This window comes from Patiria miniata, unplaced genomic scaffold (assembly GCF_015706575.1).
Source record: "Patiria miniata isolate m_02_andy unplaced genomic scaffold, ASM1570657v1 HiC_scaffold_30, whole genome shotgun sequence".
Lineage (NCBI taxonomy): Eukaryota > Metazoa > Echinodermata > Asteroidea > Valvatida > Asterinidae > Patiria > Patiria miniata.
Window position 1 is genome coordinate 1,502,085 of NW_024037070.1, and position 24,447 is coordinate 1,526,531.

Below are 24,447 nucleotides of genomic sequence, written 5' to 3' on the forward strand. Positions count from 1 at the left end.
ACCATGTACGAAGCCTAAGCACAAAAAAAGAAAATACACAATGTAAGTGAATGTCCTGAAGAGATAGAGGAATTCTCGTTGATGTGTGGAGAGCGGCATGACCAAAGATGAATGGACACTCGCCTTAGAGACAGAAGGTACAAGAGTGACCTACAAGCTAGACACGGGTGCACAAGCAAACCTACTACCCGAGAAGCTGTATAAACAAATGAAACCCAAACCGAAGTTGCACACTGCAAGAGTGAAAGCCACAGGATACTCTGGTGTGGACATTCCCATCACAGGCAAATGCATGGTGAAGGTGCAACATAAAAGTGAGACACACTTCATCGCATTCCTCATCACACCAGGTAACTTTCAGCCAATATTAGGCTTAAAGGCATGTGAAAAGATGAACCTTTTCAAACGGGTTCTCAACATCAACCAAAATCCTTCGGTGACAGATGAGTTTCCAGATGTATTTACAGGATTGGGATGCTTGCCTGGACAACATCACATAACTATCAGTGATGATGTTGTGCCAGTACAGCACGTTTGAAGAAAAGTAAAGGAAGTTTTCTGCAGGTGTGCCCACTCCAAGACAAGCTAAAAGAGGAGCTGAAGAGAATGGAACAACTGGAGAGTAATCACAAAAGTATAGAAGGGCAGGTTGGGTTTCTTCCCTGTGCATTGTCGACAAGAAAAACGGCAAGCTCAGAGTATGTCTCAATCTGAGAGATCTGAACAGAGCCATCAAAAGAGCTCACTACAAATTGCCATCTCGTGCAGAGATTATGTCACATTTTGCCGGCGGAAAATTCTTCAGTAAATTAGATGCGTCTAGTGGATTCTGGCAAATTCAGCTGGATGATGCCAGTTCTTGGTTGTGTACATTCATCACACCGTTTGACAGATACAGATTTCTGCGTCTTTCCTTTGATATTACAAGTGCCCAGAGGTGTATCACAAGATCATTCATGACCTCTTTTCCGAAGTACCAGGAGTGAACACGATGATGGATGGCATCATTGTGTGGGGTTCAACCAGAGAGGAACATGATCGATGTCTCCAGCAAGTACTCGATATTGCTAAGCAGAACAATCTGAAACTCAACAGTGAAATATGTGAGTTTGGAGTCAGCAGTTTGACATTCACAGGAGATGTCATCAGCGACCAAGGAGTCCAGCCAGATCCGAAAAAAAAGTCTCAGCCATTCACAACATGGAGAGACCACAAAACAAGACCGATGTTCAACGGTTCCTGGGCATGATAAACTACATGGGTAAATTCATCCCAGACCTGTCTACCAAATCGGAGCCACTCAGAGTTCTACTTGACAAATATAACCTCTTCACATGGCAAAATGCACAAGAAAAAGCATGGACACAACTTAAGCATGATCTGACCACAGAGCCATTGCTAGAGTTCTATGACCCGACAAAGCCAACAAAGCTATCAGCCGATGCATCACGCAATGGTCTTGGTGCAGTTCTACTACAGCAGTATGACGACGCATGGGCACCAGTTGCATATGCCTCAAGAGCAATGACTGATGCAGAGACACACCATGCCCAGATAGAAATAGAGCTGTTCGCAATAACGTATGCATGTGAAAGATTTCACCAGCACATCTACGGGCAACAGGTGGAAGTGGAAACAGACCATAAACCACTCATTCCACTGTTCACTAAACCACTGTGCAACTGCCCATTGAGAGTACAGCAACTACTAATCAGAGTCCAGCGATATGAGTGTCCTTCACTCCAGGCAAGTTCATGTACACTGCAGACACACTGTCTAGGGCTGCAGACCCTACTGAAGAGAAAAACAGCCATAGAGTTGAGGACATCCATGTATATGTTGACACAGTGCTGAAATCCATGCCAGTTTCATCCAACAAAAAGCAGAAATAAGAGAAACACAACGAGATGAAACTCTACAGACCTTGAGAAGAGTAACACATGAAGGTTGGCCAGACATCAAAAGCCAATGCCCAGCTAGCATACATGACTACTGGAATGTGCGCAGTGAATTATCAGAAGCTGATGGCATGTTGTTCAAAGGGACAAATATCATAATCCCTTTATTACTGCGCAAAAAATACATGAAGGTCACCTCGGCATTGAAAAATGCAGAGCCAGGGATGTCATGTATTGGCCTCGCATAAAACAAGATGTGAACAATATGGTGAAGAACTGCAACGCATGTCTGACATATCAGAAAAATACACCGGCAGAAAAACTCCAGCCTCATCCAGTTCCCAATCGTGCATGGGAAAAAGTAGGTGCAGATTTCACAGTGGACTATTTCTCACAGTTCATCGAAGTCTGCACACTGAGTACCACAACCAGTAGAACTGTCATAAAGAATATGAAGTCAGTGTTCTCTCGACAAGGAACTCCCTGTGAAGTATTTACTGACAACGGCCCACAGTTCGGAAGTGCTGAATTCAAACGCTTTACTGCAGATTGGGATTTCGTTCATTCTACATCCAGTCCACAATACCCTCAGTCCAATGGACTTGCAGGGTCTGCTGTGAAAATCATCAAGAACATGATTCGGAAGGCAGCATGCAGTGGCCAAGATATCTACAAGGCACTCCAAATCAATCGAAGCAGCCCACTTGAGTGTGGAAAATCCCCAGCTGAGTTGTTGTATAACCAACGCATCCGAACCAATCTGCCTATTGCAGATAGTTTGTTGGAATTTCAGCATCTTGACACTCAAGCCTTCAGGAGGAGAAAGATGGAACAAAAGAGCAAGCAGAGTATGCAGCACCAAAAGCAGACTGGAGCACATGCCCTACCCCAGCTTCAGACAGGTGACACAGTCCGACTACTAGACATGGAGAGCTCCACTTGGTCTAAAGATGGAGTGGTGATAGCAACCCTTCCCAATCAATCCTACATGGTTCAGACAAATTAACACCGGTACACTCCGCAGGAATAGACAAATGCTAAGGAAGACAACTGTCAATCAACAGGGGCAAGAATCTAGTCATTCTCCATTGGATACACCATCAGTAGAACAGGCCCCATCAACCAGTACCTCAATGCCAGAAGCATTCAGCACACCCAGTGTGAGCATAACTCCAGCCAGTATGCCTACTCCAGCCAGTATGCCTGCTCCAGCTAGTATGCCTGCTCCAGCCAGTATGCCTGCTCCAGCCAGTATGCCTGCTCCAGCCAGTATGCCTGCTCCAGCTAGTATGCCTGCTCCAGCCAGTATGCCTGCTCCAGCCAGTATGCCTGCTCCAGCTAGTATGCCTGCTCCAGCCAGTATGCCTACTCCAGCTCAAAGCAACATGGAACTCCTGAAAATGACTCGAAGTGACCGTGTTGTTAAGCCACCAGACAAACTGAACTTGTGAATGTGCCAAATGGTTCACCTGCAAAAGACTGAAGAACTGGACTTTTGCATGAAGTTGCATGCTGATAGTTTAGAAAAGAAGTTCAGCTAACAGTTAAAGTGTTTAAAACTAATTTAAAACTAATCCAGTGTTATTCAAGTTATTACTAACATTGTTTAGAATTTAAGAATTTAATGTCAGTCTCCCCACAGTTACGAAAACCAAGAACAACAAATTAGTACGAGATCTGAATCTGCTTTTATTATTATTATTACTTTTATTATTATTATTATTATTCCCACAAATGTACCATTAGGGAGACACGTTATCGTAATTTCTTCGACAAAAGGGAGACACTGGTCATTAGGGAGACATTTTCATGTCTCCCTAATTCCACAGCCCCCCTTTAGAGGCAAAATTTTATCGTCGCAATCAGGTTATATTTGTTGCTCGTGGTCTAATTAGTAAAAATACCGAAATTCGTGGAAAAAGGACAAGGGAATATTGGGTTAGGGCACATTTAAGTTTGAAAAATTTTGTGCACAAGTCTATGGGAAGGTCTCCCAAATGACCCATTCCCGGTAATCGTTATTATTATTATTACTATTATTAGCAACCAAAGCATCTAAAATGGTTGGATTAGAAACATTTTAAAAGATATTTAAAATTACATTTGAATTCGAAACATTAAAACATTTAAATAACAATGCACATTAAACATTAAAAGCTCCTGTAAAACATAAAAATATTCAACGCAAACCAAATTACTAGAAACATACTTTCACAGAACTAGAACATTACTAACAGAGCTCCAACGGACATGACAAATATTTAAATTTTAAACAAAACATTTCAGTTATAATTAAAATATTTAAATCATTTAGACACACATGCATTCACAGGAAACTTCACCCGATATAAAAACACTTTAACATAAAATAGTCATTAATATCAACATCAGCATCAACTTAACATTGCTAAAAAGTGACTGACAATTAGGACTGTAAATTATAGAGACACCAGGGAATGAAACTATTCTTCAGTCTGTTCGTTTTTAGAAAGGCAGGCTGAACTGTCTTTGGTTCCTTAATGCATACGATACACGCTGGTGTTTTTCGAGCAAATGATTCAGCTTATGGTTAGGATTTGACATGTCAGCGAATAACTGCTCACACAAGTGACTTCCTACGGGCATATAGACTTTGAATATCTACCTGCTCCATTGCCTTTGCATACGACTTACCAAGGATAATAATTCTCAAAGCTCTTCGTTGAATGGATTCCAACAAATTGGACTGTTCCTTAGTTAAGCTGCTATGGTAAACCTGGCATGCATAATCAAGTATGGATCTAATACAAGCAAAATAGTATTTGCAGAGTTCCAGCTGGTTAAGACCTGCCCTACGAAGTTGCACTAACAAATAAAGTCTCTGAGCAGCTTTTGTATACACAGCATTAACATGAGTTTCCCATCGTAAATCATCACTGATGTTCAACCCCAACATTTCATTTGTTTCACACGATCAATGTTATGATCATCAATGTTTATGCTGGGAATTAACGGCACATGTTTACGGAAACTGATAACCATTTCTTTAGTTTTATTTGGATTAATCCGCATGTCATTATGTGAGGACGAATCAATCACCTCCTGCACCGACTCCTGCATTTTGGATTCATCTGGCGATGTACTATTTCATACAGTGTTGTATCATCAACATATTTGACTGTGGGCAGGGAGGGTTGAAGATCTCCAATCATCATGATAAAAAGCAATGGACCAAGTTTTGTTAACTTTGGGACTCCACCATTGATGACAGTCCACTGCGATTTACAGGTGCCGATCTTCACACGCTGCATTCTGTGTCGCAGAAACTCTGTAACCCAGTTGACGATGACTTGATCAACATGAAGAGATTTCAGTTTATCGATGAGAATCACAGGGTTGATCCTATCAAATGCCTTGCTGTAGTCGAGGAAAAGGACACGCACCATGTTCTTGGCTTTATCTGTGGCAGAGTACCAGTTGTGCAACAGGTCAATAAGAGCACAAGTAGTTGATGAGCCCGGGACGTTACCAAATTGGACTGGATCTAACTGCGGCTGGTACTGCTCCCATAGCCATTTAAACACGAATCCCTCAAGAATCTTCACTAGCACGGCGGTGAGGGAGATTGGACGCAAGTCATTCTCTACTGAGGCAGGTGGAGTCGTTTTTCGGGATGGCGATAACATCAGCTGCCTTCCAGAGCTTGGTAGAGTTGCTTGGGCCACCGAAGCAATTAAAGATGGAGCAGACGGGTCTTGCCAACATGGATGCGTGATCTAGGAATTAAATCTTCACTGTGAGACTTGATGCTTCCAGCGGAGGTAGGTCGGATGAGATGGATGCAAAGAAAGAATTCACTAATTCCGCAAATTCTTCCTGATCACCATGCGCAACATTGTCGACAAGGTTTTTCAATGGATCATAGTCGTGTTTCTCACCTGTGAGTGACTTTACTTCGTTCCACCAATTTCTGCTTTGTTTAAGGCCCCGTGGATTAATTCCGATTTGCGTGCGCCCCCGTGCGCCTGCGAGCGCACGCGTGCTCATGCGTGCTACCCCGTGCTGCACGGGTCTGCCCGCAATTGCATAGGCCCCTGCGTGCCGTTGCGTGCAGTTGCGGGCAACTGCGTGCCATTGCGTGCTTATGCGGGCTATTGAGCACAGGCAAGGGTTGCTTACACTAATCCCTAGATTAACGCTGACAAAAGAAATTGGGTAGCCGGCCAAGGCGGCACCAGACAAAGAGGTTGTGATGAAAGGGCTGGAGTTCCAACGACATAAAAGACGTTGGTGCATGGCAGTGCCACAATGGTGTCTTGATTACTCTTTTATGATACGTGACATTACATGTACATGTGTACATGTACTACACTTTACGTACGTATGGCTGGGCTATTTTCATAGCTTTTTTTGCGTCGTTTGATTTGAGCTCCGGATATGTTATATTTCTTGTTTTTTTTTTCGTTGAGAGCTTCGGTTTTATTTAAAAGACACCGAACGTTCTTACTGTAAATATGAAAGTCAGTTGAAAGACTGCTTTATTTATGTCATTATTCTTAATTTATATTACATTTTTAAGAAAGTTCCACTCCATTATTCAAGTTAAACACCAATTATTGAAAGAGAAAGAATACACATGATCAAGTTCATTTTCATCATTCAACTTTATAGTCCTCCGATCAAAAGGTATCAAGCAAATCAAACGAACAAGTCATGATAGGCACTGCTGTACATCAATCATAGGCCTACACGTACGTATCATCATGATATGTTGATAAAGTTATAGGCCTCATAATTGGGGCCGCGCCCATTCAAATTGAGAGTCAAGTTGAACATGCGTGCACGCGTTATTACTGTTACCGCGAGCCAGACTACATGTAAGTCTGACACCACTTCCATCAACGTACAATAATTATGGTTGTAGACCAGTCTGGCTGCAATGGCGTCTCGCCGTTGTACAAAATTCTCTCATTTCGCTTCTGTACCCCGACCTTTAAAAATTCTTTGCGGCAAGGTGCGGCAAACTTTCAATAATTTCTTTTCATACCACTGTTTCAATAAAAGTCTGCACTTTCTGGGTACGAGTGTACCAGTCCGTACCATTTTATTTATAATATTATTATTATAAATATCTGCAATTTATCATTAACATTTCGTTAACATTTTCTGTCATTTTGGAATGCGTGTAATTATTGGTACCACCAGAGTAGATGAGTCATGCTTGGCCCTGCCAAGTGTTTACAACCAACTAATGAGCGGATTAAGGGACACAATGGCTAAAGTCCAAGACGATGTCTATTGTGCATTTCTGCGGTTTGTTTGTAATGCTGTACCGCCTGGCACTGAGCCCGTTTGCGTGCCACTGCGAGCAAGTCCGTGCCAATGCGGGCAGATGCGTGCCGATGCGGACCAGTGGGTTCAAAATCTCCTTTGTTTGAGTTTGCCCGCATGCGCACGCATGCGCCCGGGGGCGCACGCAAATCGGAATTAATCCATGGGGCCTAAGGTCCAGTAGATCAACTTTTGCCTGAAAGTACTGTTTCCGAATCGACTTCCTCAACCTGTTCACTTTGTTTCTGTAGTACCTATACAGGGGCTGGTGTCCTCCGTGCCATGCATGCTGTCTCTTTTTTATCAAATCCCTAAAACGATCTGTGACCCAAGGTTTTTCACTTTCAACTCTGGTGACTTGCTTCCACTGGAAGTGCCGGTCTACAAGGGATGCGATGGTTGTTTCAAACTGGTCATATTTATCTGAGCAAGGGATACACTGGTACAATGGAGTCCAGTCCACCTCCTGCAACTCATCTTTGAATGCTGCTTTTGCACGTGGGAGAAAGCGTCTAATAACCCGTGAATGTTTTTTGGCAGGTTGCATTGCGAACGACGGCTTGGGTTGACAAACCACCACTTGATGATCAGACAGACCAAGCGCTGGTTCAATTGTTGGTTCATAGTACACATCACTCATGTTAGTGTATATCAGGTCCAGGCGCGCATTGTTTCGTGTTGCCCCTTTAACGATTTGCTTCAATTTGTAGTTGCGTTTGAGGATAGCAGATCTGGCATTCGGTTAAAGTCACCTGTTAAAATAATTCCCGCGGATGGGTGCAAGTTCATAACACTGTCTAGCGAGGTGTATGCTCCAGCATATGATTATGCTTGTCTTTGACGTTATGGGGCTGATAAATAGCTCCAAACACGATGGGATTAAACTGCCGCGGAAGCGTTGGGGCTGTAATTTAAGCCAGACAGACTCAACGTTCTCCTCAGCTAAATTCCTGAACACCTAGAATGGAATGTTGGCATGTACATAGCACACAATCCCTCCACCTGATGTATGGTCTCTGTTATGTCTTATTGGGGGGTGATAGTGATCTAACAACAGGACGCTATCAGGAACACTGGTAGGACACCATGATTCTGTTATGCAACACACATCAACTTTATGTTCAGTTAGTGTTACACTCAACTCATCAAGTTTTGGAGTCAAAGATCTGGCATTCTTATTCATCAGGGTAGGTATATTAAGTTTATTGGTTTTAATTGCCACAAAGTTACTCACGCAGACACCCGGCTGTTGCTTTCGAGGCAGCATATTTCTACCGTTAACCACGACTCTGATAGGGCGTTGGCGAGTAATTCCAGCCCTGGTACCCCGCTTGATATATTTATTGCATAGACCATGCAACTTCAGCGTAGACCACACTTTCGCTGGTAATCTGCCTACTGCTCCAGTCTGTTTCATCATGGTTCCAATGCTGAGTAAATGTTGTGCGGTGTAGCGTAACATGGAGGTACAACGTGACTTGCCCAAATGTCGACACAGTCACATCCAAAACCTCCAACAATTTGCTGTATTGCAATGTCTTAAAAACTCAATTCTCAGACGAGGGGGGTCACTAATTATCACAAAACATATGACAAAGGCACAATACGACAAAACGAGTGTAACACACACAAAAAAACGGAATTTTCTCGGAGCAAAAACGAGAGGGTGCTGCCACACAGCGCACCACTTCAATGTTTTAACATGCTTTTATCGAAAAGGGCCACAGAAGCATTTACAAAAGACCTCTTCTTTACCAGAATTCTTAAACACGATCATCTCATAGACATTTAGAATTTAAACCTTAAAGGGGAGAGATGTGTTGATATTACATACTGCATGACCAATCCACTGTGATAGCGCCCTCTATTGATATTAAGAGGTCTCCAACATGGCTGCCTATGTTCACAGTAGTACCCAGTTTGTGTGACAACAAATATACAGATATCACTACTAAATCCTTGCCATCCTAATTTGCAGGATTGAAGCTCTATGCTATTTTTCATGAAGTCATTTGGAGGATTTCGCAGGATTTGGGGTTGTTTTGTGCAGAGTTTTACAGTTCTTGACAACGACAGTATTACCAACAGTCATAGGAAAACAATGCAGCATGTCAACGTTGATCAGCACGTAGCTTTGTTTTCTGCTTCGCATTGACCAAGTTTAGCAGACGGGTCACTGTCGGTAAGAGATATCTGAGGGATTACAGTGTTGCTGTTACAGCCAAAGCATGTAGTTGCTTTGGGGGTTCTTCTAAAAAAAAAGCATTTCAGTTTCACCATAAACATGACCGAACAGTTTTAACGTGCACCCTCTTACATTGAATCTAGACCAACATGTTAAAACATAATATATAAAAACATGCTATTTTCATGTGATGCAGTAACCCAGACTTGGTCAATCTGCAAAGTGTACACGCGTGTTTCTACACAGTCTATGGAACTCACATGTAATTTTCGCTGTGATTGGCTGCTACCCCTTTGGGTAGCAGCCAATCTCAGCACAGTATTTCAGGCAATTAGCGTTTTTATTCCTAAAAGCGCCCACATTGTTTTGATATTATTCCTAACATGCAATCAGCAATGGCTGCATGAATAAGACCAGTCCCTTTAGGTTTCTCACAGCGCCGACCCACCACAATATATACATGTATCCTCGAGGATGTTATAATGACTCACATAAGAGTTTCTACTGAATTGGTGAACAACTATTGAATATGTTGATACCGTTCACAATACATTTCTTTCCAGTAATGCATCACCTTGTACCACAATGATCTTCGAGTCCTGAGCTCATCTGGTTTGTTCTGCACAAGCCAAGTTAACAGCGCACCCATACCGAGGTCACACGAACGTTGGGAATGTATAATGACACACTGCCACACGCTGACAACTACGGTGGCCATGACATGCTACCTTTATTAAAGTACCCATTTTGATAATGCCAAGTCCTTTATAAATAAAACATGCAATTTCCGTGGGGTTTATACTATTTTTCAGTTGAAATTGCTGTTATATATCACAAACATCTCAATAATGTTGCATAACCTCAAACTAGAAAAGCTGTACTTTTAAACATGCCTTGCCATCAACATTAGGTTTTGCCCTTCACCGATGTACATGTATAAACACTGTATACTCCAGTATACAATATAATCACTCAAGTGGGACTGGAACCCATGACCTCCTGGTTTCTAGTGTAGACATCTTACCACTCGAATACCAAACTTGCGGGATCGTTTGGCTGGTTTGAATCTGATGTCATGTAGCAGCAGGTACCGCAATTATTAAACTACTCATAATTGCGGTACCAGCTGCTATATGTACATCATATTCAAACCAGCCAACCAATCTCACAGCTGGCTAATCGAGTGCTAAGACGTCTGCACTATAAAGCAGGAGGTCGTGGGTTCAAGTCCCATCCGAGTGATCTTTCCATCTTTTACTTGGGAGGTAACACGCCAAGTATACAGAGTTTATAATAATAATAATAATAATAACAGCAATTTACAACGCGCCGGTATCCGCCATAAATGACGCTCATGGCGCAATACAAAATTTAGATCAAATCAGAAAAGAAAAAAAAAAAAACAATTAAAATAAAATAAACAAGAATATTATGAGTGATCTGAAACAAATAGCTCTTCAGGGCAACTTTAAAATCAGAACCCGATGAGATATTGCGAATGGCAAGGGTAGTTTGTTCCAAAGATTAGGACCTGCGGCACCGGCGGCGGAACCGGGGGGGCAGAGGGGGCAGAGGGGGCAGTTGCCCCCCACTTTTGAAAAGGTAGCTATTTGCCCCCCCCCCCCCACTTTTTACCAGGAGCGATTTTTAAAAACGAGGTTAATTAAATGATACAAGAGGTAAAACAGATTTTTGAACACGTGTCTCATTTACAGGGCCCTATTACTAGTATTATGTACTACAATGTATCTTTTGCTAAGAAAATATTGGTTAAAGTGGTCAGAAATTGCCTCAGATCGCACCACAGAGCATCTAGAATCCATTTTTTTTCCCGGGGCCCTTAAGCGGGCCCTGGACCCCACGCCTCAAGAGCTTTGCGTTTCGCGCTCGCATCAGTTTGATCAAGGTATGTTCCCCCACTTTGAAAAGCGATTAACACTCCTTGTTGGGGTTGAAATTTGACAATAGGCCTTATACCTAAGTGAATATGGCGACACAAAATTAGAAAAATGATACGAAAAATAGGGATATACCTGTAGGAATAGTCCACATGCATAGGTTAGCAGACATTACGTAGGTCACACTTTCGTTTCGGACCAACTTCACACTTTTCCCATTTGCTTTGATTTTGCTTTAATCCTGCTCCGGGAACAGTAACTGGACCTTGCCCCCCCACTTTTGAAAGTGTTCCACCGCCGAGTCCTGCGTATGAAAAGGATCGATCTCCCAAGATTTGTGAGTGTGAGGGACAACAAGCAAAGAAGCATCAGAAGATCTCAATCGCCTGGATGGATTGAAATGAGTTAGGTCTATGTTGTATTCAGGAGCTGAATCATGAAGGCAATGAAAAACAAGCAGTAACAGTTTGTACTTAATCCGGTCAGCAACACGGAGCCAATGCAGAGACTGCAAAATCGGGGTGATATGGGTTCTACATGTTGTCAGGATCACAATTCGAGTGGCAGAATTTTGGAGTCTTTGTAGGCGAGCAAGTTGGTTACGGGGTAGCTGATACAACACAGAATTACAAAAATCGAACCGAGATGAAATGAGGGCGTGAACAATGTTGATAAGGGGTAAAATCTAATATTGATTTACATCACCCTGATGCAAATTCCATCTTATGAATGTCTTATCATGTAAAACAAATACAATCATATGGAAATGGAAATGCTCATTTAGTTGAATAAAACAATAAACATATAATAATTAAAATAGGCCCTCTTCTGGCCACAATTATTGTTGTTTAAATATGGATATAATTCGCTTTTCGAGTTACACCAAAAAAAAACCTCAATGTGCAATCAGAGGATATACACCAGCTCAGACAGAAGTAAAATCAAAATTACCAATAGTTAGTGATTTGATCCTAAAATGTCTTCTGTGATCATTACTCTGCTCAAGATCTAACATGCTGGGCTGCACTATTCCATCTCCTGTTTTTTTTTTTAAATACAATATTGTGCACATGTCACTATCCGACAGATCGCATCAAGACATCGACCTCACCACTCTCCAAAAAGGTTCCCACCCTTTTCCACCTTTTACTTCTGCCATCACTGTCCTGAAATGCTTTGCCCTTCCAATCAAAATATCAAATTATTAATCTTATACTTCCACTAGTTTTTGTGTGGAAAAAAGTTAAGCTGTACGATGAAAATTTATTTCAGGAAAATAAACACACTACAATTTGATTGAAGAAGATTGATTCTTCAACAGGTGGCATACAGGGAATGTCACTTCACATGAGAACTTCAAGTGGGTCCATTGACTAGAGTTCTCAAACATACATTGTCCTCATGATGTGAAGTACATGTACATTGAGTCTGTTAGTTCTGCTGGTCAGGAAAAGGTGGCACACACAACACTTGTCACTCTCTGCAATGACATCATCATCGCTACCACTGGAGACTGGTTCTGCAACTGTGGCAGACGGACCAGGTAGTGACTGTGATTTGCTGAATGTAGATCTTTTAGTAGATTTTCTCAGCTTTTTGGTAGATCCGACAGCAGCTTGATGTTCAGTTATTTTGCAACGATCTCATCTTCCGTTATTGCTTTACCAGCAACGAATAGGCATCTCTTCTTCTTTGTCTTCTTTTCTCTTTCGCTAAGCCTGTCTTCTCTGTTCTTGAAAAACGGCTCGCTCCATCCATCATTTTTGGATTCTTGCACCAACTGTCGGTCTGTGCACACCCGAGTTTCGTTACAAGCAGAGGCTGCAGCTATTAGGGGCTCCCTACTAAATTAATAGGGCACGTTCACTGAGTCACGTGACCAAGGTTACTCCTGGTTACCGCCGCCATTGCTGTAGGAAATTAAGAAAATCAACAGTCATGACAGTGTGTCGGCGGCGACTCGGCGATGGATGTCAACAAATGTGAGAAAAACGGTGAATCAGCACCTAGTGCTGAGCCCAAAGAGAAAATCTGCTACTCTGACACACTGGGCAATGTAGCTAGGGCTAGATATGCTGAAAAAAAGGCTGCAATCAGCGGAGTGGACCCGTACGAACTGTCAGCCGTGGATTGGTCAAACAACAAGGCCGGTTTGCAAAGTGTCACTTATCCCGACATGTATAATTACCGAGAGCACTTGTACTCATGAACAAATGAAAGCCTACAAATCACATGACTCACAAAACCAATTCATATGGGGTAGGTCAGCGATGTCGTCCATCATTTGTTTTCTGAACCGGAAGACTGTGTCGTGGTCGCTGGCAAAGAACGCCATTCACAGCGGATGAATGCCTCCCCACTTCAACCGTGGGTGCTGTGCAAAAAAAAATGGTGAAGTCCAGACGGCCCACTGTACATGCATGGCAGGTCTGGGTGAGGTGTACAGCCACGTAGGAGCCCTACTGTTTTGGGTTGAAAGTGCAGTGAAAATCAGCCAGTCCACCACAGTGTCATAGATAGGCCTGCACGGCTATTTTCATATTGACTAATGTTACGGCGATCGTTGTTGGGTTATCCAATCCAATATTATTTCCAATCAAATCCCTATTGGATCGGAAATAATATTGTTCATATAAACATGTTCGGTTGAGCGACTGGGGCGAATTAGAACATATTTCTTTTCTTCACGGTGTACGGGCATGTTATGCAGGTCCTTTCAGGAGTGATGTAATCATGCAAATACCTTGCATGGAACTGAGGTGTGGCACTGTAGGCCACTCACTTCACGTTGGTAAGACACAGGCCCCGCATCGTTCTACAAATCTTCTTTCGATATACCACACGTCCTGCAGAGTTATAAATTAACGAGTGTATAATGTCCTCCGAAGATAAACCTGCTACTAAGGACGACATCAGGGCAATGCTTGCAGAGTTTGCTCAGGTTTTTGATACCAAATTATCCAGCACCAAAGCAGAAGTGCTGGATTTGCACTTCAAGACCTCTACGTTGTTGACTCAAAAGTTGAAGGAGTCAACCAACAACAACGAAGTGCAGAAGAGAAGGCAACCAAAGACAATTCAACTTTAACCTGCAAGCAGCAGCTAAGTATTCTTTTCTTGTAACAGTTGGAATTTGGCAATAATTATTTGCAGATGTAGCGGGAACCTAGTTTGCATTATTCCAATTAGCTCACTAATTGTAGATCAAGCCCTTCTTTAACCTTTTCAAATTGCGTCTATACGCACCTCACAGAGTGTGCCGAAATACACCAACACTACCGCAAATTGGAGTACATTTGTGTAGTTTTTGTTGTTAACGTGTATTAGGGAAGAAATATAAATATGTTTGGTTGAGCGACCGGGGCGAAATGAGAGCATATTTCTTTTCTTCACGGTGTACGGGCATGTTATGCAGGTCCTTTCAGGAGTGATGTAATCATGCAAATACCTTGCATGGAACTGAGGTGTGGCACTGTAGGCCACTCACTTCACGTTGGTAAGACACAGGCCCCGCATCGTTCTACAAATCTTCTCTCGATATACCACACACGGCTTATACATCCTGCAGAGTTATAAATTAACGAGGGTATAATGTCCTCCGAAGATAATAGGCTTACACATTTATGTAAGGTAGAAATTCTGACACATGTTTGTGTTTTTTTCTCATAATTATATACAGAGAAGAGAGATTATTCATGCACTGAAAGGGAAAGTAGAGGATGACAGCAATCTGGTGGTAGCAGATATAAAGGATAGTCTGGCAAAAGCTTTGGAGGTCATAGATAAGCGCCAGAAGTTGATTCGGCTTGCAGATTCAAGCCCATACAGTTGGGCTACTGTATCCGAGTACGAGGCTCACCAGTTAGCAGATAACAAAGATGACGACGTCAAGATCACCAGAGCGGAGAATAAGGCTGCACGGAAGGCTAAGCAGAAGAGAGCAGCGTCAGCAACAGAGCAGCAGCAGAAAAAGAGCAAGTGGGATAACAGCGCTGTGTTGGGGCCTCTTAGCGGCAATACTTTTTGTCGCTCTACCCAAGCTTACCCATACATCACCAGAGCGACCAGATTCCAGGGAGGATCGTGTTTCATATGGGGCAGTTTCGCCCATTGGAAAGCCACCTGCCCAAGAAGATTTGCCAACAAACCAGCGACCTCAACCTCAGCATCTACAAGCCAATAAAGTTTAAGTGTGGAGAAGAAAGGGGTAGTCCTAGTCTAAACGAAACCAGCTCAGTGATTAGTATGGTTGATGATTATTTTGAGTATTAGCAAAATGATGGGTTACCAAGCATCAAAGTTGCCGGTAGATTAAAGAAACATAGTTCTTTCTGGAGATCTCTTGCTCCACCTGGGTATATTCTAAGTACAGTTGAACATGGTTATGTTTTGCCCTTTGTTTCTGAACCCCCACAGATGTTTAACACCAACAACAAATCGGCTCTAAATCAGAGGATACGTAACTAATGCAATTGGCATTGCAGATTAAGACAACTGGGCACAATACAGATATCAGAATCAATGCCCAAAGTGGTCAGTCCATTGACAGTGTCTGTTCAAGGTAATGGCAAGAAACGCCTTATTTTAAATTTGAGGCTGGTCAATGAGTACCTCGCTTAAGTTTCAATGAAATATGAAGACATACGTACTGCCCTTATGTTCTTGCAGAAGGGAGGATATATGTTTAAGTTGGACCTTAAATCGGGTTACTATCATGTAGATATATGTCCAGAACATGTGAAATATTTAGGATTCTCATGGGAAGAAGAAGGTATTCCAGTCATTCTATACATTTAATCAGCTCCCATTTGGCCTCTCTTCTGCACCGTACATATTTAATACCAAAGTGATCAGACCCATGCTATGAGCAAAGAAGTGAAAAAAAATATCATAAGTTCAGGTTTCATTCCTAATGTCCAGAAGGGTATTTGGTTATCAGCTAGGTGGCATGGGTTGCTTGTGCGTAAAGCGCTCGCCTCTCACCAAGGTGACCCCGTTTCGAATCCCAGCCGCGGGACACATGTGAGTAGAGTTGTGCATTGGTTCTCTCCTGTGCCACGAGGGTTTTTCTCCGGGCCCTCCGGTTTTCCCCCCTCCGGAAAAATCAAACACTTTCGATCTCAGGCTGTGCTCCGTGGTCATATATGGGTCGATGTGGCCGGCAGCCATAGGCGCCTTTACGTGCCAGCGGCCCGACCACGTTGTAGCCGCGTCCTTCGCAATTCAGCATCCCAGCTGCCAGTAAGGATGATTAGCCTCCCAAATTATTATTATTATTATTATAGGTCAATTGAATGGCTGGGATATGAAATCAATCTAACCTGGGTACATTTCGTGTTCCTGACAGGAGAGTTTTAAGCATCAAGCAAGACATTCAAAGTATGACATACCAAACAATAGCACGTGCATTGGCAAAATTGGTTGGAAAGATTATGTCAGCTAACCTAGTCACAGGCAATATAGCTAACCTAATGACAAAATATTTGCATTTGTGCATCGAATCCAGGTCCACATGGGAATCTGTATTCCCAATCTCTCCAGAAGCTAGAAGCGTGCTGGACTTCTGGGACAGTAACATAAGAACAATGAATGAGGGCATTATAGGAGCACACAAGGAATGTTCCAAGATTGTATATATTCTGATGCTAGTTCCACTGATTTTGGTGGGTATATAGTTGATACTGGTGAAGACGTAGTGCATGGTATGTGGGACATTACAGAGTCCAATAAGAGCTCCACATAGAGAGAACTGAAGGCAGTTGATTTAGTTATGAAATCACTGGTTACAAAGTTGTCCTGTCGAAGGACAAAGTGGTTTACTGACAACCAGGCTGTGTCTAGAATAGCAGCAAGAGGAAGTATGAAGAAGGAGTTACAAAATATAGCTCTGAGCATTTATAAGACATGCCTAACACATAATGTCCACATTGAAATGGAATGGATTCCGAGGTCAAGAAATGAAAAGGCGGATAAATTAAGTCGTATAATAGATCAAGAAGACTGGAGTGTTTCAGACCATGTTTTTGAAGATCTTGATAAGTTGTGGGGTCCACATTCTATCAACAGGTTTGCCAGTTTTTATAACAACAAGACAACAAGGTTCAATTCAAGGTACTGCATGGAACCCAGGTTGTGAAGCAATAGATGCATTCACAGTAGATTGGAAAGGGGAGAATAACTGGGTCGTGCCCCCTATCTCATTAATACCCCGAGTTCTGAAACATATGGAAGGTTGTTGGAACGTTGGTTTGTCCATGATGGTTTCAGCGCCTTACTGGCTGATGCTCTTCCCAGATGGTTTTAATCCGATAAGAGCAGTGATAGAAATTTGTGAACTTCCCAGGCACTGTGGAATGTTTACCCCAGGCAGAGGGGGGAACGCAGAGTTCCTTTCTAATATTACAGGGATTAAGATTCTGGCAGTGAGGCTAGATTTCAGTACTGACTGAGAGTTGCAAATTTTGCTCTAGGTTAATGTGTTTTCTTTTCAGGTAATATTCAACAGTGGAATATGGCTAAGGAAGCAAGAGGAAAAGAATCAAGATTTGAGAGAACTGGCTCTGGAACTACTTGACATTGTCCTCAAGGCACGAGCAGACTCCACAGTGAAGCAATATTCTTATGCATTCAATAGCTGGTCAGAATTGGCAAGTACTTATAACAAAAGAAGCATCGAGGCAGTCCCCTATGACATAGCTCTGTATTTAGTTCATCTTGGACACTCTTGCAATTCACCAGCCCCTATAATTAAAGCAGTCTCTGCCATATCTTGGGCTCACAAAACAGCCGGGGTTACGGACCCTACTCAAACGACATTGGTAAAATCTACATGTGATGGTTTGAAAACAACACTATCAAAACCCACAGTCAAAAAAGAGCTGATTACTCTGTTAATCCTCCAGAATATGGTGGACTTGTACATAACATCATCACCAGAAATAACCGAAGCTGATCTTATGGACTTAAGGACAGTAGTAATGTGCTTGATAGCCTATACAGGGTTTTTGAGATACAGCGAACTATCGTCAATTCGACTTGGACAGTTACCTTCAACGATGAAGGATTAAAACTCAATATTCCTTCAAGTAAAACAGACCATGAAGGCAGGAATGTATTCATCAACAAGTGTGAATCTAGATATTGCCCAGTAGAGTTATTTCAGTAGTATGTCAAATTAGCACAGATACAAGACCCTAACTCTTTTGTTTTCCGTAGTTTATCAAAAGTAAAAGAAGGTTATAGACTAAGGGAAAGGAACCAACCTATGTCATACACCGTTGTGAGACAAATCATCTTACAGGCTTTGCATCCATTAGTGGACGACGTTTCAAAGTTTGGGGTACACAGTCTCAGGGCAGGATGTGCCACAGTGGCAGCTCAAGTAGGTGTACCAGATTGGCTCTTTAAGAGACATGGAAGGTGGAAGACGGAGAATGTTAAAGATGGTTATGGTAAGGATAGTGTGAAAGATCTTTTATCAGTGTCAAAATCCCTAGGTTTATGAAATACAAATGTGTAACACGATATTGTGACATTTAGTGGGGAAAATATGAGAACTAAGACTAATCTTTGTCTGGGACGAGGTTGCAACAAATTGGGCAGACCTACATTTCTCATCTACAGGGTGAGTTTTTCGTAGCCGACTTGTTGCACTGTCTTCAGTTCCACAAAATTAAACAATTAAAAAAACTATAGAAATTAATTATCATTATGCTGTTGATATAGCATGTTTTGAACAAAGTAAGCTTTATACGCAGCTAAAAGTTTGTGCAGATCTACATCACATTAGTTTGAATATTGTATGGTTATGAGTCTTATAAAGGCTTGAAAATTATGTTGTAAAACGAATCAGCTGTACACTGTTATATGTAAATACATTTGAGCAATTTGCGTCTTAAAGGGAATGTACATCATTAGCTTTTGCTGTAATTTTCAGAAATGAACTATTTGAGGGGTTAGTATAATTTATACAACACCTGAATAAATCCCCGTCATCTGATTGGTGAATTGTAGATCACGTGACATTATTATTCGGTATAATGCACGGTGCGACCATGCGTTATACCCGTGCGTTATACCGTTTCACTTTGCGCTTGTTCCATGACGCGGTATTTGCGTGCAAAATGCATGCTGGTGTGCGCGTTCAGCGTAGCGCGTATTGTTCCAAAGAGCCAGCACTACAGCGTTGGGTTCAAACATTTTCGTGAAGGGGTAGTTCAACATCTTTAAAATCGAAATAAATTGTAGTTTATAATTTACCAATCAAATGACGAGAATTTATTCAGGTGTTGTATAAAACAAATAACGTATGTTTTACGTTCCTGCGATGGAAAGAATAATTTCATTCGGTGACAGATTGAATGTTCTATTCCACTCGGCTTCGCCTCGTGGAATAGAACATTCAATCTGTCACCTCATGAAATTATTCTTACCATCGCACTCACAAACATTCGTTATTTGTATAATATCAAATATTGTTACACTGACATATTTGAAATTTTGTGTTCGAAAATGCTGGAAAAACCAAGAAAAACAAAAATGTTCAAGTAGTCTGGTTCCCTGACTCCACTTAAGATAAAATGGATCAATTTATAGATGCCAGAAAATTGTAAGGTAAGGGAACCAGTCTAGCTGGCCTGCACCCGTTCATGAACATGTCACCAATAGCAAGCAAAATTTGGACTGAAAAAAGGGTACATATGGAGCAGTAGTTGAAAAATAGTTAGGTTTTTCCAACGGTGGTCGGCCGACCACCGTTGGAAATGTATACAAAAATACAATTTTCTTAAAAATGACTTCACACCAGGTGCCATAATTTTACAGGATGCGTTAGACTGTCATTTACCAACATCCTAGTAAGGTATTTCGTAAAAACTTGGTAGTTTTATTTTTCGATGTTTGCAAATGTAGTATATTCCCTTTAAACACAGCTCACTTTGGTGTGTGTGCAGAAATACACGGAAACAGGTCAATTGTGGCAAGGTCTTTAATTACACAAAGGTGTGAAATTTATGTTGTAAATGATATTTAGTTAAGTTTGGAAATTATGCTATAAAAATGAATTATCTGTATACTGTTAATGTAAAGATGTTGAGCATGCGTCTATATACGCACCTCACAGAGTGTGCCGAAATACACCAACACTACCGAAAATTGGAGTACATTTGTGTAGTTTTTGTTGTTAACGTGTGTGTGTTAGGGAAGAAACTTTGTTGCAGCCTGATGCCACTTTCTTATTATAGACCCTTATACATGTTATATCATCTCAATGAAGGTTGGTCATTGCAAAAATGGTGATACAACATGAATCTAGGACTGAGATTGAGAAACATTTCCAATTTTGTTAGAAAAATACATATAGGCCAACAAAATTCTTGACTCAGAAAGATTCCCATATCTGGCCATTACTAATTTTCCCTTCATTGAGCTATCATATCAGCCATCAGAAAGTGATAATATGTCGAACCGGCAACTGATCCCGTTAGCTCGGTGGTCGAGTGGTAAGACGTCTCCACTAGAAAGCAGGTCATGGGTTCGAGTCCCACCCGAGTGATTTTTTTTTTCCAACTTTCACTCGGGAGGTAACACACTGAGTATACAGTGTTTAAACCTCGGTGAAGGGAAAACCAAATTCGTCTGATAATATGTCCTAAAAAGAGAAAAGAAAAAATTCCCATATCTGGCCATCACTAATTTTTTTCCTTCAGTGACCTATCAGCCATCAGAAAGTGATAATATGCCCTAAAAAGCAAAATTTAGCACTTTAAAATGTTCAGACCAGTCCCATAGGGTTTGTGCACAGGGTGACAAGTGATGGCTAGATATGAGAATCTTTCCAGAGAAAATTAGCAGGGAAAAGTATTTACTGAGAAAACACTTAGAAATGTTCAGACCGTCTCATATGGTTTGTACACAGAGTAACAAGTGACGGCCAGATGTGGGATCTTTCCTTTATTTGTCATGTTACGCGTCTATCAATTGTTTCCCCCACCCTCCCCCTGGGGCTGCCCCACCCAAGACATGGGCATTGTCACTTGAGATTGATGACGAAAAAAGCAGCGTCAGGTTGCAACATTCTTTCCGCAAACCGGAAGCACAACTTCTTTTTGGGGCCTAAACAAAAATAATCATAATCATTAGCCTATGGCATTTATTGCAAAAAAAAATGTAACAAGTGTATCACATTCCAGAGTCACATGATTGTAAGCTATATAAAAGCACTCTGCTTTACATGTAATGTACATGTAACACTGAGCTAGAATCTGATGTGAGAGAATTTCTTTTTCTCCTTTTATTATAGGGTGTTTGTTTACTTTTATATTATACGTGGAATACTTTTAATTGAAGTAGAATGGCTGCTTCAAATTTTGAAGGAATTTCATAGAGAAAAGAGGGTTCAGTCCTCATAATGAAAACTTTTGGCCCCAAACGCGCAAAAGCTCTGTGTGTTGCACGCATGTACTGTACGTATACAGTTGACCTTGCAATGCATGGTTGCTCAATTACATGTATTAGGGGAGAACAAGCTCTCGATGTTTATCTGTGTGTTAATCAAAATGAAAGTGATTTTTCCCCCAGGAAAAAAAATGAACCTTAGGCCCCAAAAAATAAGGCTCCGGTTTCTGGTATGCGCGCGCGTCGCCGTAGCCATGCGCGTCGGCAAAATGAAAAAGTTTTTTTTTTTCAATGTAAGATGATGTCTGAAAACCGCCAAACTCACTGGTTTAACTGGAATCCTGCTGCTGCACGATTTTAACGTGTTTTTAGATGGGGTTACGATCGAGGATAAGCTTTATATGGCCTCTCTGGACTTCCATATATTTGCACTATTTAGTCAGGCATCATTTGCAGTCATCAACCGACATTTAAAGAAAAAAAACGGTAAAAAAAAACTATTAAAAAAAAGCCGCGTCGCCGCACCACTTTTTGGGCAAGCTCCATACCAGAAACCTGTACTTGATCCTCAACTCATTTATTCAGTACCAATCCAGTCAATTCATGCAGTTCCATTAATTTATTTCACTTTGAGCCAGTTCAGTTAATTATTCAATGTATATTAAAATTGCTGGGAAATAAAGTTGTGGCAAACACAGTCAATCCTCAACTAGAGAAATTTAGTTTGATTCGGTTGGGTGATCAGATCACAATTCAATCCTTCCCGCGTTGTAGTCATGAGTGTTGGTCATGTGTCCTTACCCATTCACCGAACCCACTGATGTGTGCTACTATAAAAGCGTTTTCTAAGTAACAAATGACAGTTCAGGTTCTACACCTGGTTCGTGTATGCTGTTCACTATGTCTCGAGAAGATCAATCCACTTCGTTTAAGACTGAAGATCTGTTTGATAAATTCCAGAGTTATTTTGACGATAAATTGCCATTTTCCCACCTACCCTCCCACCCCTTGCAATTTCCACGTTCTCTTCCTTAAATGTTTTCTTATTCAAGATTCTGCTAATTCGAGTGATTTTGGCTATTTCATTTACTTAGCTTCTGTCTGGGATTTTCTTTTGCTTGCTTTTGTTTGATATTATACTTTTTTTCTGGCTTGTCAAATCCTGACACGTTTCAGCTGCGGGATGCCCGGCCACTGGCCAGGCATTGCCCCCTCACTCTCAGCACAGGCTTGCTGTCACCCCAAGTTAGACCAAGGGCTGGAGCCAGTCCCGCTATCGGCTACAACAACTTCCACACCAGGAACATGATCCCTTGGCAAGACCCTATTTCCCAACGACCTTCCTCCTTCTTTGCATATCCATCAGCATTGCATGCCGATATCACAGGTAGCACCGCCAGCAACCTCTTCCACGCAATCACACCCAGTGGAGCAGCCGCACCCAGTGCAGCAATCACTTCGGGAACAACCCAGTCATCCACCTAATGTCTGAGTACAGAATCTAGAAACTAAGTTCACAATGTGCTTGAGGTACGGTGTAATTACAATTCACATGATGTTGATAATTTGTGTTCTGACCAAATTCCAGTAAAAGGCAGATTAAATCAGCATTCCATATCCTGGTCGAATATTGGGGCTTCTCCAATGGTCAAGTCCATTATAAACGAAGGTTACAGAATCCCTTTCGATGAAGAACCACCTCCTATGTTTTTTTGAGAACAACAGGTCTGCTAGAATGGAATATTCCTTTGTTACTGAATCGGTTTTAGAATTGCCATCTTCTAATAGAATCACACACAAATCTCAACCTTCATACATTACTAGTCCTCTATCAGTAGCTCAGCAAGCCTCGGGAAAGAAGAGGTTGATCTTAGAATTGAGTAGACTCAACAAGTTCATCCCGAAAACTCACTTCAAACTTGATGATTGGAAAATTGGATTACAATACATTTCAAAAGGCGCCCTATTGTTCACATTCGACTTGAAATCACGCTATCATCACATAGACATCTCTCCTGATTATGAAAAATATTTAGGGTTTTTCTGGACCATCAATGGTATTTGCAGATTCTTTGAATTTAACGTACTTCTATTTGGCCTAACATCAGCTCCTTTGATATTCACTAAAACCCTCAAGCCCCTTGTAACTCATTGGAGATCTTGCGGCATCCTTATAGCATTATATTTGTATGATGGTTTCATAGTTGTTCCCAGATCTACCGATAATTTAGAATCAGACATCTCAATTGCCAAATCATTTTCAAAGCATGTAAGGGTTGACCTACTAAGAGCTGATTTTCTCAAAATTGGTCAGGAGAAAATTGTCTGCTAGTTCCCCCCGTAGTTCTCTTTCCTTCAGTCCTTAAGCATATCTACTCATGTAAAGGAAAAGGAACTCTTGTATTTCCATGGTGGCCATCCTCAGTATTTTGGCCTTTGCTCTGGTCTTGCTACAGGCCATGGATTACGGGTTTTATTCAGTGGAAGGTTCAAATTTACTAGAACAGGGGAGAAATAAAAATTCCTTTCTAGGTTCTCCAAATTTTCAGGAGTCATCTGTGCACTAAACCTAGATTTTACCAAGATATAAAAGTAATAATCAACATCTTGTATATCTTTTCCTTGATAATAACAGATCATATACAACCAACGATTTTGGACAGAATTTCCAAACAGATCTCAACGCGCCAAGAAGCAAAGGTTTTCAGGATGTCCTATTCGCTATTAAAGGCTGAGGGAACAATAACATCATATCTTCATA

General features: G+C 41.5%; 1 protein-coding gene across 1 annotated transcript; it reads left to right on the forward strand.

Annotated features, from left to right (window-relative positions):
* Positions 1-2,163: 2,163 nt before the first annotated feature.
* On the forward strand, positions 2,164-2,904 carry LOC119739051 (uncharacterized protein K02A2.6-like). Its single transcript, XM_038213885.1, has one exon. It carries the CDS (start codon positions 2,164-2,166, stop codon positions 2,902-2,904), a length of 741 nt encoding a protein of 246 aa, XP_038069813.1.
* Positions 2,905-24,447: the final 21,543 nt, after the last annotated feature.

Bases quoted from the DNA above. Each gene is read 5' to 3' on its own strand.
- LOC119739051 (XM_038213885.1), top strand. From the start codon at position 2,164: ATGGTGAAGAACTGCAACGCATGTCTGACATATCAGAAAAATACACCG.